This window comes from Drosophila takahashii, chromosome 3L (assembly GCF_030179915.1).
Source record: "Drosophila takahashii strain IR98-3 E-12201 chromosome 3L, DtakHiC1v2, whole genome shotgun sequence".
In the NCBI taxonomy this organism is placed as follows: Eukaryota; Metazoa; Arthropoda; class Insecta; order Diptera; family Drosophilidae; genus Drosophila; species Drosophila takahashii.
The window spans coordinates 144,496-157,129 of NC_091680.1; the positions used below are offsets into that span (position 1 = coordinate 144,496).

General features: G+C 46.0%; 3 protein-coding genes across 3 annotated transcripts; all 3 read left to right on the top strand.

The window, feature by feature from the left end:
* The first annotated feature begins 20 nt into the window (after positions 1-20).
* LOC123003084 (ATP-dependent RNA helicase DDX54-like) lies at positions 21-4,196 on the top strand. The gene is made up of 6 exons (XM_044394557.2): positions 21-150; positions 206-749; positions 803-1,557; positions 1,625-1,900; positions 1,958-2,871; positions 4,057-4,196. Exons 1-5 carry the CDS (start codon positions 148-150, stop codon positions 2,855-2,857), a joined length of 2,478 nt encoding a protein of 825 aa, XP_044250492.1. The 5' UTR covers positions 21-147; the 3' UTR covers positions 2,858-2,871; positions 4,057-4,196.
* Positions 4,171-5,455, top strand: LOC123003090 (uncharacterized). The gene is made up of 4 exons (XM_044394563.2): positions 4,171-4,311; positions 4,373-4,467; positions 4,524-4,593; positions 4,715-5,455. The coding sequence occupies exons 1-4, from the start codon at positions 4,255-4,257 to the stop codon at positions 5,177-5,179; spliced, it is 687 nt and encodes a 228-aa protein (XP_044250498.1). The 5' UTR covers positions 4,171-4,254; the 3' UTR covers positions 5,180-5,455.
* A 331-nt stretch (positions 5,456-5,786) lies between these two features.
* LOC108070034 (ATP-dependent RNA helicase DDX54-like) lies at positions 5,787-9,952 on the top strand. The gene is made up of 6 exons (XM_044394554.2): positions 5,787-5,897; positions 5,953-6,496; positions 6,550-7,304; positions 7,372-7,647; positions 7,705-8,618; positions 9,804-9,952. Exons 1-5 carry the CDS (start codon positions 5,895-5,897, stop codon positions 8,602-8,604), a joined length of 2,478 nt encoding a protein of 825 aa, XP_044250489.1. The 5' UTR covers positions 5,787-5,894; the 3' UTR covers positions 8,605-8,618; positions 9,804-9,952.
* Positions 9,953-12,634: the final 2,682 nt, after the last annotated feature.

Consider the following 12,634-nt stretch of genomic DNA (forward strand, 5'->3'; position numbering starts at 1 on the left):
AAACAGAATTCCAGTCGACTCATTTTCTCGTCAACCCAGCTCAGAGGGATTTTTAGTATTTTTAGTATCACCCCGAAGTAAAACAAAAACAAATACCGAAAAAAAAACAAGATATCTGCACGTGTTTTGTTTAGGCAAAACAAAAAAATGGTAAGATTCGGTAAAGTTGCTTCGGATTAATATTAATAGTTGTGCGAATTGCCAGGGCAAAAAGCCAGCAGATGAAATACCCGGGTTCCCGTCGCTGGAGGGCGTGGGCGGATCTGGAGGCGACGACATCCTCAAGTCCAAGCCCAAATCGAAGAAGAGCGGAGGATTCCAGTCGATGGGTCTTGGCTTTGAGCTCATCAAGGGAATCACGAAGCGGGGATACAAGGTGCCGACTCCCATCCAGCGGAAGACGATTCCCTTGATCTTGGAGGGCCGCGATGTGGTGGCCATGGCCAAGACGGGCTCCGGCAAAACGGCCTGCTTCCTGATTCCCCTCTTCGAGAAGCTGCAGCGGCGCGAGCCCACAAAGGGAGCCCGTGCGCTTATATTGTCCCCAACACGCGAGCTGGCGGTGCAAACGTACAAGTTCATCAAGGAGCTGGGCCGCTTCATGGAGCTGAAGACTATTCTGGTTCTTGGTGGCGACTCCATGGACTCGCAGTTCTCGGCCATACACACCTGCCCCGACGTCATTGTAGCCACGCCAGGCCGTTTTCTCCACTTGTGTGTGGAAATGGACTTAAAGCTGAACTCCATAGGTGAGATCAAAGTTCCAAGACCTAAAAACAAGGACTAATGTTTTCGTTTTCAGAGTACGTGGTGTTCGATGAGGCCGACAGACTTTTCGAGATGGGCTTCGGCGAGCAGCTTAACGAAACGCTGCACAGACTGCCGTCCTCCCGTCAGATGGTCATGTTCTCGGCCACTCTGCCGAAGCTCTTGGTGGACTTTGCCCGCGCAGGCCTGAACGACCCAGTTCTAATTCGTTTGGACGTCGAGTCCAAGCTCCCGGACGCACTGGCTCTAAAGTTTCTGTACTGCCGACCGGACGACCGCTACACAGCTCTCGTGGTTCTCCTTAAGTACGTTATCCCTGTGGAGTCGCAGACCGTGGTGTTTGCCGGCACACAGCACCATGTGGAACTTATTTCGTACATCCTCACCGAGGCTGGCATCTCTAATGCGTCGGTCTACTCTAGCCTGGACCCGGCTGCCCGAAAAATAAACACCGCCAAGTTTGTGAACAAGAAGGTTTCCGTGTTAATCGTCACAGACGTAGCCGCCCGCGGAATCGACATTCCCAGCTTGGACTTTGTTGTGAACCTCCATTTTCCGGGTAAACCGAAGCTGTTTGTGCATCGGGTGGGTCGTTGCGCAAGAGCAGGTCGCACAGGGACCGCGTACTCTATATTTTCCACAGACGACACAGCTCATCTACTGGATCTGCACTTGTTCTTAAACAGGCCATTCAATATAAACGACAGCGCGGCAATGGGAACCATTCCGCAAGATTTGCTCGAGGAGGAGCATCTCACAGTGACGGATATTAAAAAGAGCCACCACATTGTAAGTAGATCTAATAGTTTGCTGTCGATTTCTAATAATTTGAGAAATATTTAAAAACTGTTTACAGGCTGGAGTATTGCGCACCAGCGAAAACGCTTACAAAAAATACTTGAGTTCCCGACCTGTTGCCTCCACTGATGCCAATGCGCGCGTGAAGAAAATTAAGTTCTTTGCGCTGAAACCGCTGGAGGATTTCTTCACAGCTGCTCCCGCACTGGCTCAGGCTGCTGAAGTTAATGGACAACTGACAGAATCGCAGGCAAAGGTGGCTGCAGACGAGCGCAAGTTGCAGGAGGACAAGCACGATATACTGGTCAAAATGCGTAGTTTCCGACCAGGTGGCGTAAGTTTATCATGGCATTTATGTCAACACTTTTCTAATCGATTGTGGGGCTTTCAGACCGTTTTTGAACTTAACACCACGCAAAAGTCCACTCAGTTTATTGTAATGAAGGAGAAACGGAATCAGCACGCGGAAGTGATTCAAAAGTTCAGGCAGCAGCGCGCAGACGAGGACATCGACGAGGCGAAGAAAATGGCGGAGGAGCAAAGTCCAAGCCTAGCCAGGATGCCAACTGCCGACGAGGAAGCCATTAGCAGTACATTCAATAAAGTCGTTGCGCCCAAGAGGCTCCAAAACATGGACCCACTTTACAAGGATAAGACCAAGAGGAAGAAGCGCAAGATTAACAGCAAGGACGAGGAGCACTACGTGCCTTATCAATCGGCGGACAAGCATACGGAGGATGGCCTGGCCATCAACACCTTTGAGCGTCAGGCGCAGAACGCCGAGTTCTCTGTGTCAGACCGCAATTCTGCCCAGGACGTAAAACACAAGCCAGGGCTTAAGAAGTGGGACCGTATCAAGAAGAAGATGGTCTCAGTGCAGGATCCCCGAGCCAACAAGATTCGGACCGAGTCCGGTGCATGGATTCCTGCTTCGTTTAAGACGGGTCGTTATACTGAATGGAAGGAGAAGTCCAAGATTGAGGACCAGCTTCAGCGTGAAAACGCAGGCAGTGACGATGACAACGCCAAGCCTCTGAGCCACGCCCAGCGGTATCCGGTCAGTCGCCATGCGCGGCACAACGTAAAGCTGGAACTTAAGAAACGTCTTACCGGAAACGACAAGGAGATGCGGCGCCCCGAGCAGATTGTCAAGTCACGCATGCGACTGGAGTTTATTAAAAAGCGCAACGAGGACAACGCGGAGCGGAAAAACGAGAACCGCAAGCGCAGTATGCGGAAAAATCAGCGTCCAAAAGCTCAATCAACTGGTGGGCCCAGGAAACGGAAGTAGGAGTTTCCACAAAGGTTAGTAGCACAACGTTAAGCCGATTTGGTTAGGTTTTGTGTGGAAATTGTGGTTAAATGGAGTGTGGCATAGACTAGGCTAAGGCAAACAGTCAGTTAATTCGTTCTGCCGTGACATTTTATTTAATTATCTTTTCTAAGCAAACTGTTACGTCCCTAAGCCTAAATGAGTCTTAATTATTTGTGAAGTTGGGGGAAGCGAAAAACTGTAAATAACTATTAAAAATACACTGAAGTGATTTCACAGGCCAAATCCGATCCGATCCTTGTCTGTCAAGCAAAGCCATTAGAGCTCTATGGAAATGTCGCTTCCGTTCAACTTCGGGTGGTTGCCGCATTGAAAGACAAAGTCAAGACATAATCTGGGTATCAAGACTCATATTGGGTATTTGGGTAAATTTTCTTTTAGATTTATGAAGGGTTTCAAGTGGATGTAATGTACACAGGATATCAAACGCAGGAAATGCGGAAGCCTTTTAAACTCGGGTTTTTCCGCCCTTGATGACTGATTTACCAAAGCGTTAGAAAGCATTTAAAAAGTCAGAGGTCTGACATGCTCCTTTAATACGGGTCTATAGTGTAAATAATGGACCCATGTGAAATTACGCCATCTGACTGGTCTCTTTTCGAACATGACCCAAATAGGACATGGTCTGTGAGTCCGACCTATGTGCGTGCCGCGGGATGTGTCACGGGGTGTGTTTACCACGTGCAGGCCAGGTATTCGATTTCGGGCTCACCATAGGGCGCTCCCGCGTCCGATGACACGCACATCCCTTGCGTGCCCTAAGCAAACCCTCTGCACACCGGGAGCAGGCCTTTGCTCTGCTGCGTGCGCACACCCAAAAATAAGGAGAACTGCCTTCATTAATCCATCTTGTTCTGAGTTCGGGAAGATCCTCGAACTGTGTTGTGCGCAGCCACCACCCATGTAGCAGCAATTGCAATAAGCGCTTTGCTGCTGCTGCCCGCAGATGGTCGAGTAATTGATTATTAAAATTTATTGATAAGGAATCAATTGGTCTGCCTTTTCCCTCACCCGTGCGGAAGAAATGACTTGACATATTTTACCTAAGCTGCGTATGCCAGGTCCTGTTTAAGAGAAGATTCCACACTAAATCCAGCTTTTATTTACTTTACGCCCACTCCTGCCGGGACTGATTTAATTTTTGTTTTCATCCACAGAGATAATTGGCTGTTCATGGGAAAATAATATAAATCGCCTCCCAGAAATAAAACACTCAAAATATTTGTTCAGTACAGTTCGACAGTCCCCCACTGGACTTAGGATTTAAAAAGTGTTTTTTTAAAAATACACGATGAAATGCGTGAAGTACGACATGTTTGATATGTGTGAATAACTCTCCTCCCCAGAAGATTCGCATGAATGTCATTAAGCAAAAGGATCTTCCGTCTCCAGCGGGGGTTACCAAGAACAAGGTATTTATTTTGGTATTTTTTCTCGCACATTTCTACAGTAAAATCTATTTATTATTTACAGAATATACGCATAATCTCGTTGACTGATTTCAAGAAGCTCTGCGGATCAGACAATCAAACAAAGTCCCTACAAAAAATACCCGCATCGTTGGCAAGGTATGTGGTTTAATTAATTTCGGCCGACTTCTATACAATTTTTCTCCCCTCGACAGCTCTGGAATGGTACGCCAGCTACCCGATGGCACCAAGCTAGTCAACATGCGCCAGCTGCAGGCTCGACAGGTTTGTAGTACTCACTTCACTTGGCTAGTTTTGTAGATATCTTTCCCTAATGGGCATTTAGTTTTTATCTCAGAAAATGTACAAAAAACTAAAATACAGTTGCCGTTTTCTTTTTTTCTAGCTAAAGCTCCCGTCCCTGCAAAGACCCTTGGAGCCCACCACCATATTAGAAGAGTCCCAGGGTCTGAACGAACCCGTGGCCCTACCTACACTGCCCGCGAACCATCCCGCGTCCAGTAGTTCGCTCAGGGGACAAGTAGGCACCGTGCAAACGATACAGCTGCGTCCTTCACTTTCGGCAGGATCTGGACAGGTGCCAACGAACAACGGGGTGACAGCCGGCAAACCATTTGTTAGTGCGACAAAGCTGACCTCGGCGAAATCTCCGAACGTGATGCCAATCCTAACGTCTTCCGAGATTTGTCGTCAGCTGCATGAGCTGCGGCGCCAAAACGAAGAACTGCGCCGGCGGGCAGACTCCTTTCAGCGGGAGAAAGAGGAGATGCTGAGGCGCATCGACCGCCTGGAGCAGATGGTGTTGGTTCGAGAGTCTGAGGCGGACATGGATTTCGGGGACGACGGTTAACTAGAGCTAAGATAGGATTATTGTACATACGTTAAGGTACGTTTAAGGAAAAGTTATTCATATACCGATAAGTGCATTCGTTAACCGCTCAGTAAGCGGAGGATTTCATAACATTTTATATCAGAACCGTATTAACACAAACGTTAAAAGTAACTGCAACAAATTCTAACTGCTGACTGCAGGTTAGGACAGTTAGCTATCTACCTTAAAATGCATTTTTAGTTGACTATTAAGAACCGATTTTGCATAATTTAATAAATCTTTTAAAAAAACTAAGAGTTTAAATTTGAAATTTGAAACTGAAAAGCAAGCAGTGCTGCAGTTAGGTGCATTTCGTAAATCGACTCATTTTCTCGTCAGCTCAGAGTGCGTGATCAATTTGTAGTATTTTTTAGTATTACCCCGAAAATAGTAAAATAAAAACAAATACCGAGAAAACAACCAAAACCTTCTGCCCTGTTTAAATTCCACTGCAATTCATGCGCACTGTTAAAATTCCACTCCATTACACACTGTTAACGGCCATACGAAAAGCACTCAATGCAGCTGTTAGCGCTTAACAGAGCTTAAACAGAATTCCAGTCGACTCATTTTCTCGTCAACCCAGCTCAGAGGGATTTTTAGTATTTTTAGTATCACCCCGAAGTAAAACAAAAACAAATACCGAAAAAAAAACAAGATATCTGCACGTGTTTTGTTTAGGCAAAACAAAAAAATGGTAAGATTCGGTAAAGTTGCTTCGGATTAATATTAATAGTTGTGCGAATTGCCAGGGCAAAAAGCCAGCAGATGAAATACCCGGGTTCCCGTCGCTGGAGGGCGTGGGCGGATCTGGAGGCGACGACATCCTCAAGTCCAAGCCCAAATCGAAGAAGAGCGGAGGATTCCAGTCGATGGGTCTTGGCTTTGAGCTCATCAAGGGAATCACGAAGCGGGGATACAAGGTGCCGACTCCCATCCAGCGGAAGACGATTCCCTTGATCTTGGAGGGCCGCGATGTGGTGGCCATGGCCAAGACGGGCTCCGGCAAAACGGCCTGCTTCCTGATTCCCCTCTTCGAGAAGCTGCAGCGGCGCGAGCCCACAAAGGGAGCCCGTGCGCTTATATTGTCCCCAACACGCGAGCTGGCGGTGCAAACGTACAAGTTCATCAAGGAGCTGGGCCGCTTCATGGAGCTGAAGACTATTCTGGTTCTTGGTGGCGACTCCATGGACTCGCAGTTCTCGGCCATACACACCTGCCCCGACGTCATTGTAGCCACGCCAGGCCGTTTTCTCCACTTGTGTGTGGAAATGGACTTAAAGCTGAACTCCATAGGTGAGATCAAAGTTCCAAGACCTAAAAACAAGGACTAATGTTTTCGTTTTCAGAGTACGTGGTGTTCGATGAGGCCGACAGACTTTTCGAGATGGGCTTCGGCGAGCAGCTTAACGAAACGCTGCACAGACTGCCGTCCTCCCGTCAGATGGTCATGTTCTCGGCCACTCTGCCGAAGCTCTTGGTGGACTTTGCCCGCGCAGGCCTGAACGACCCAGTTCTAATTCGTTTGGACGTCGAGTCCAAGCTCCCGGACGCACTGGCTCTAAAGTTTCTGTACTGCCGACCGGACGACCGCTACACAGCTCTCGTGGTTCTCCTTAAGTACGTTATCCCTGTGGAGTCGCAGACCGTGGTGTTTGCCGGCACACAGCACCATGTGGAACTTATTTCGTACATCCTCACCGAGGCTGGCATCTCTAATGCGTCGGTCTACTCTAGCCTGGACCCGGCTGCCCGAAAAATAAACACCGCCAAGTTTGTGAACAAGAAGGTTTCCGTGTTAATCGTCACAGACGTAGCCGCCCGCGGAATCGACATTCCCAGCTTGGACTTTGTTGTGAACCTCCATTTTCCGGGTAAACCGAAGCTGTTTGTGCATCGGGTGGGTCGTTGCGCAAGAGCAGGTCGCACAGGGACCGCGTACTCTATATTTTCCACAGACGACACAGCTCATCTACTGGATCTGCACTTGTTCTTAAACAGGCCATTCAATATAAACGACAGCGCGGCAATGGGAACCATTCCGCAAGATTTGCTCGAGGAGGAGCATCTCACAGTGACGGATATTAAAAAGAGCCACCACATTGTAAGTAGATCTAATAGTTTGCTGTCGATTTCTAATAATTTGAGAAATATTTAAAAACTGTTTACAGGCTGGAGTATTGCGCACCAGCGAAAACGCTTACAAAAAATACTTGAGTTCCCGACCTGTTGCCTCCACTGATGCCAATGCGCGCGTGAAGAAAATTAAGTTCTTTGCGCTGAAACCGCTGGAGGATTTCTTCACAGCTGCTCCCGCACTGGCTCAGGCTGCTGAAGTTAATGGACAACTGACAGAATCGCAGGCAAAGGTGGCTGCAGACGAGCGCAAGTTGCAGGAGGACAAGCACGATATACTGGTCAAAATGCGTAGTTTCCGACCAGGTGGCGTAAGTTTATCATGGCATTTATGTCAACACTTTTCTAATCGATTGTGGGGCTTTCAGACCGTTTTTGAACTTAACACCACGCAAAAGTCCACTCAGTTTATTGTAATGAAGGAGAAACGGAATCAGCACGCGGAAGTGATTCAAAAGTTCAGGCAGCAGCGCGCAGACGAGGACATCGACGAGGCGAAGAAAATGGCGGAGGAGCAAAGTCCAAGCCTAGCCAGGATGCCAACTGCCGACGAGGAAGCCATTAGCAGTACATTCAATAAAGTCGTTGCGCCCAAGAGGCTCCAAAACATGGACGCACTTTACAAGGATAAGACCAAGAGGAAGAAGCGCAAGATTAACAGCAAGGACGAGGAGCACTACGTGCCTTATCAATCGGCGGACAAGCATACGGAGGATGGCCTGGCCATCAACACCTTTGAGCGTCAGGCGCAGAACGCCGAGTTCTCTGTGTCAGACCGCAATTCTGCCCAGGACGTAAAACACAAGCCAGGGCTTAAGAAGTGGGACCGTATCAAGAAGAAGATGGTCTCAGTGCAGGATCCCCGAGCCAACAAGATTCGGACCGAGTCCGGTGCATGGATTCCTGCTTCGTTTAAGACGGGTCGTTATACTGAATGGAAGGAGAAGTCCAAGATTGAGGACCAGCTTCAGCGTGAAAACGCAGGCAGTGACGATGACAACGCCAAGCCTCTGAGCCACGCCCAGCGGTATCCGGTCAGTCGCCATGCGCGGCACAACGTAAAGCTGGAACTTAAGAAACGTCTTACCGGAAACGACAAGGAGATGCGGCGCCCCGAGCAGATTGTCAAGTCACGCATGCGACTGGAGTTTATTAAAAAGCGCAACGAGGACAACGCGGAGCGGAAAAACGAGAACCGCAAGCGCAGTATGCGGAAAAATCAGCGTCCAAAAGCTCAATCAACTGGTGGGCCCAGGAAACGGAAGTAGGAGTTTCCACAAAGGTTAGTAGCACAACGTTAAGCCGATTTGGTTAGGTTTTGTGTGGAAATTGTGGTTAAATGGAGTGTGGCATAGACTAGGCTAAGGCAAACAGTCAGTTAATTCGTTCTGCCGTGACATTTTATTTAATTATCTTTTCTAAGCAAACTGTTACGTCCCTAAGCCTAAATGAGTCTTAATTATTTGTGAAGTTGGGGGAAGCGAAAAACTGTAAATAACTATTAAAAATACACTGAAGTGATTTCACAGGCCAAATCCGATCCGATCCTTGTCTGTCAAGCAAAGCCATTAGAGCTCTATGGAAATGTCGCTTCCGTTCAACTTCGGGTGGTTGCCGCATTGAAAGACAAAGTCAAGACATAATCTGGGTATCAAGACTCATATTGGGTATTTGGGTAAATTTTCTTTTAGATTTATGAAGGGTTTCAAGTGGATGTAATGTACACAGGATATCAAACGCAGGAAATGCGGAAGCCTTTTAAACTCGGGTTTTTCCGCCCTTGATGACTGATTTACCAAAGCGTTAGAAAGCATTTAAAAAGTCAGAGGTCTGACATGCTCCTTTAATACGGGTCTATAGTGTAAATAATGGACCCATGTGAAATTACGCCATCTGACTGGTCTCTTTTCGAACATGACCCAAATAGGACATGGTCTGTGAGTCCGACCTATGTGCGTGCCGCGGGATGTGTCACGGGGTGTGTTTACCACGTGCAGGCCAGGTATTCGATTTCGGGCTCACCATAGGGCGCTCCCGCGTCCGATGACACGCACATCCCTTGCGTGCCCTAAGCAAACCCTCTGCACACCGGGAGCAGGCCTTTGCTCTGCTGCGTGCGCACACCCAAAAATAAGGAGAACTGCCTTCATTAATCCATCTTGTTCTGAGTTCGGGAAGATCCTCGAACTGTGTTGTGCGCAGCCACCACCCATGTAGCAGCAATTGCAATAAGCGCTTTGCTGCTGCTGCCCGCAGATGGTCGAGTAATTGATTATTAAAATTTATTGATAAGGAATCAATTGGTCTGCCTTTTCCCTCACCCGTGCGGAAGAAATGACTTGACATATTTTACCTAAGCTGCGTATGCCAGGTCCTGTTTAAGAGAAGATTCCACACTAAATCCAGCTTTTATTTACTTTACGCCCACTCCTGCCGGGACTGATTTAATTTTTGTTTTCATCCACAGAGATAATTGGCTGTTCATGGGAAAATAATATAAATCGCCTCCCAGAAATAAAACACTCAAAATATTTGTTCAGTACAGTTCGACAGTCCCCCACTGGACTTAGGATTTAAAAAGTGTTTTTTTTAAAAATACACGATGAAATGCGTGAAGTACGACATGTTTGATATGGGACTTTTGGGTGCGATATGAGAGTGCCGTCGAGAGAGGGGAAACCACCATAAGTGAAGAAGAATTGTCATAAACAAATGTGTATACCAAAGTGGAACACCAACTTGAGTTCGGCCGGAGCTGAGGAACTTCGAAGGGATCGTGTTCTATGCCGGAGCATATGGTCCCCATCTACTACCGTGGGATTCCCCCTGGGCCAGTTTTTATTTTCGTGCTGGCTTGCCGCGCATTCGGTCGGTGTCTTTTAATGCCATATGTGCGTGGGGCAGGAACTCCAATGCATCTGCCACTTAATTTTCGCAGGGGTGCCTAAAATAGACCATATATTCCCGCCCATATTTATGTTCCGAGAGGGATCCAAGTACTTGATCCGGAGTAGGTCCGCTGAATCAGCTTTTTGGAATCTTCATTCGTGGAAAACCCGAGTCGGAGTTTAAAATCGGAGACCAATACAATTGTTCTCAATTGGTCTTTTCTCCGACAAATACAATTTGTTGCAGAGGCATTTCTTTTTCACTTTGCAGCCACTCGAAGCGTGCTGCTGGTGCCGGCATCCGCTTCAGCTCTTGACTTGTCATAGATGCGGGTCCATAAAGGCCAAAGCGCACATGTTTACAATCTGAAATCATTTGTTTGCCGCGAAATTGCTTGGAATGTGTGAAATGCTCCGTGCTCCCGATCAACCTTCACTGAAAACGTGTGTATACAAACATTTAATTTTCAATTATTCGATCACCATTCATCTGTGTACTACATTGAAAGCATTGCTATGGTTGATCCTCCTGCAAAGTTTGTATCGAGCGAAACATACATATTATAACCGAGACTGTCTTGAGGTATGTATGTCTTCATCACGGATTGAATTCCTCAATTATGACGTAACTTGGGCTGCAAAGCTAATTTAAAGTGATGTCTAAAAGATAATATTGAGTTGAGTTTAAGGTTTACTCATATAAATATTATTAAAAAACAAGAGAGAACGCTATAGTCGGGTGCCCCGACTATCAGATACCCGTTACTCAGCTAAAGGGAGTGCGAAAGAGATGGAGAAAAACTTTGATCCGCCGTAACTTTTTAACGAATGGTCCGATTTAAAAAATTTCTTCTACATTTCGATAGGTATTGATAAACACAATAAAACTGCATTTTTACTTTTCCAAAATATTGAAATTTTTAAAATCGTATATATGCGATTGTGAAACAAACTTGCGCTGCGTAGGAACTCCTAGAATCTGCATGCAAAATGTCAATCTTCTAGCTTTTATAGTTTCCGAGATCTCAGCGTTCATACGGACAGACGGACAGACAGACAGACAGACAGACAGACAGACAGACGGACAGACGGACAGACGGACATGGCTAGATCGACTCGGCTAGTGATCCTGATCAAGAATATATATACTTTATGGGGTCGGAAACGCTTCCTTCTACCTGTTACATACTTTTGCACGAATACAATATACCCTTTTACTCTACGAGTAACGGGTATAATTAATGGCTACGAATTTCTAAATCTTTAGGTTATTTCCCCGATGACAGATGTCTGTTGCGGATGATATCTAAGGAAAGCCATTCCAAGGCAATGAAATTAATGTGGAGGGCGCTGGCGGAGAAGGGTCCAATTGAGCGCAGCACAATTTACTTCGACTGCAGCGACCAATTTAGAGATTGTTGAACTCACGCAAGCCCGGCTGTGGCTGTCCGGTTCGAAGGGTCTAATCTACGCCTCGAGATCTCAATCTTGCGAACGCATGTGTGCCGCCTAAGAACTGGGTCTGCTGTGTTGTGTTGTCTAATTTGGACCGCTCAGACAATTGCACAATTTACTAAAGAATGTGTCTAAGCGTCACTTAAGAACGCATTTTTCAATTTATGCCGTCCTCCAGATGCAAGCGATAGCTCTACAGAGTAATGTATATTGCTGGAACCCAGTTTCACTAAGAGATAAGTCCATAAAAATGGCATTTCCATTTCTTATTTTTAATGATTACCAAGCTTACAGAATTTTATTCAGGTATGTAAGTAGTATAAAATATATAATAACTAGACATCGGATTTTGGGTGAAAAACATATTTTAAACGAGCAGTCCAAAAATTTGTTGGATTGCACACAAAGTTCCATGTGACGTATTTTATTTTGAACGCGGCATATTTTTGCAAATTTTACCCTTTTTACCAGGGACCGTAAATAACAGTTATTTGTGATTTTTATTTTAAAAGGCCTTCTGAGATTTGTACAAGTTTTAATTAACAATTTAACTGGTTTTAATGCACTTTATAGACATGAACAAATAACAGTTAATTTGCTTTCCAGATTTGTTGAAATGCATATACTTTGTGGACAAGAGTATAAAGAACGTTATTTTTGACGTTTAAAACAAATTATCACAGTTAAAATAAAAATCTCAAATAATGATTATTTACGGTTCCTGAAGCAAACTAGTAACTTAAAATAGAATAGAACTACCCAGTAGTTACATTTTTGGCGCTCATTTTCAAAAATTCTTCGACAAATATCGATAGTAGCATGGGCATACTAAAATGTACCCAGGAAGGGTTTCACTGGATTTTTTTAGGGCCACATTGCAACAATTTAACAGAAATGTTAAGATACAACGTTTTTACATTGGAAGAATTGTTAGTCCTCTGCCGCTGCTCTGCCA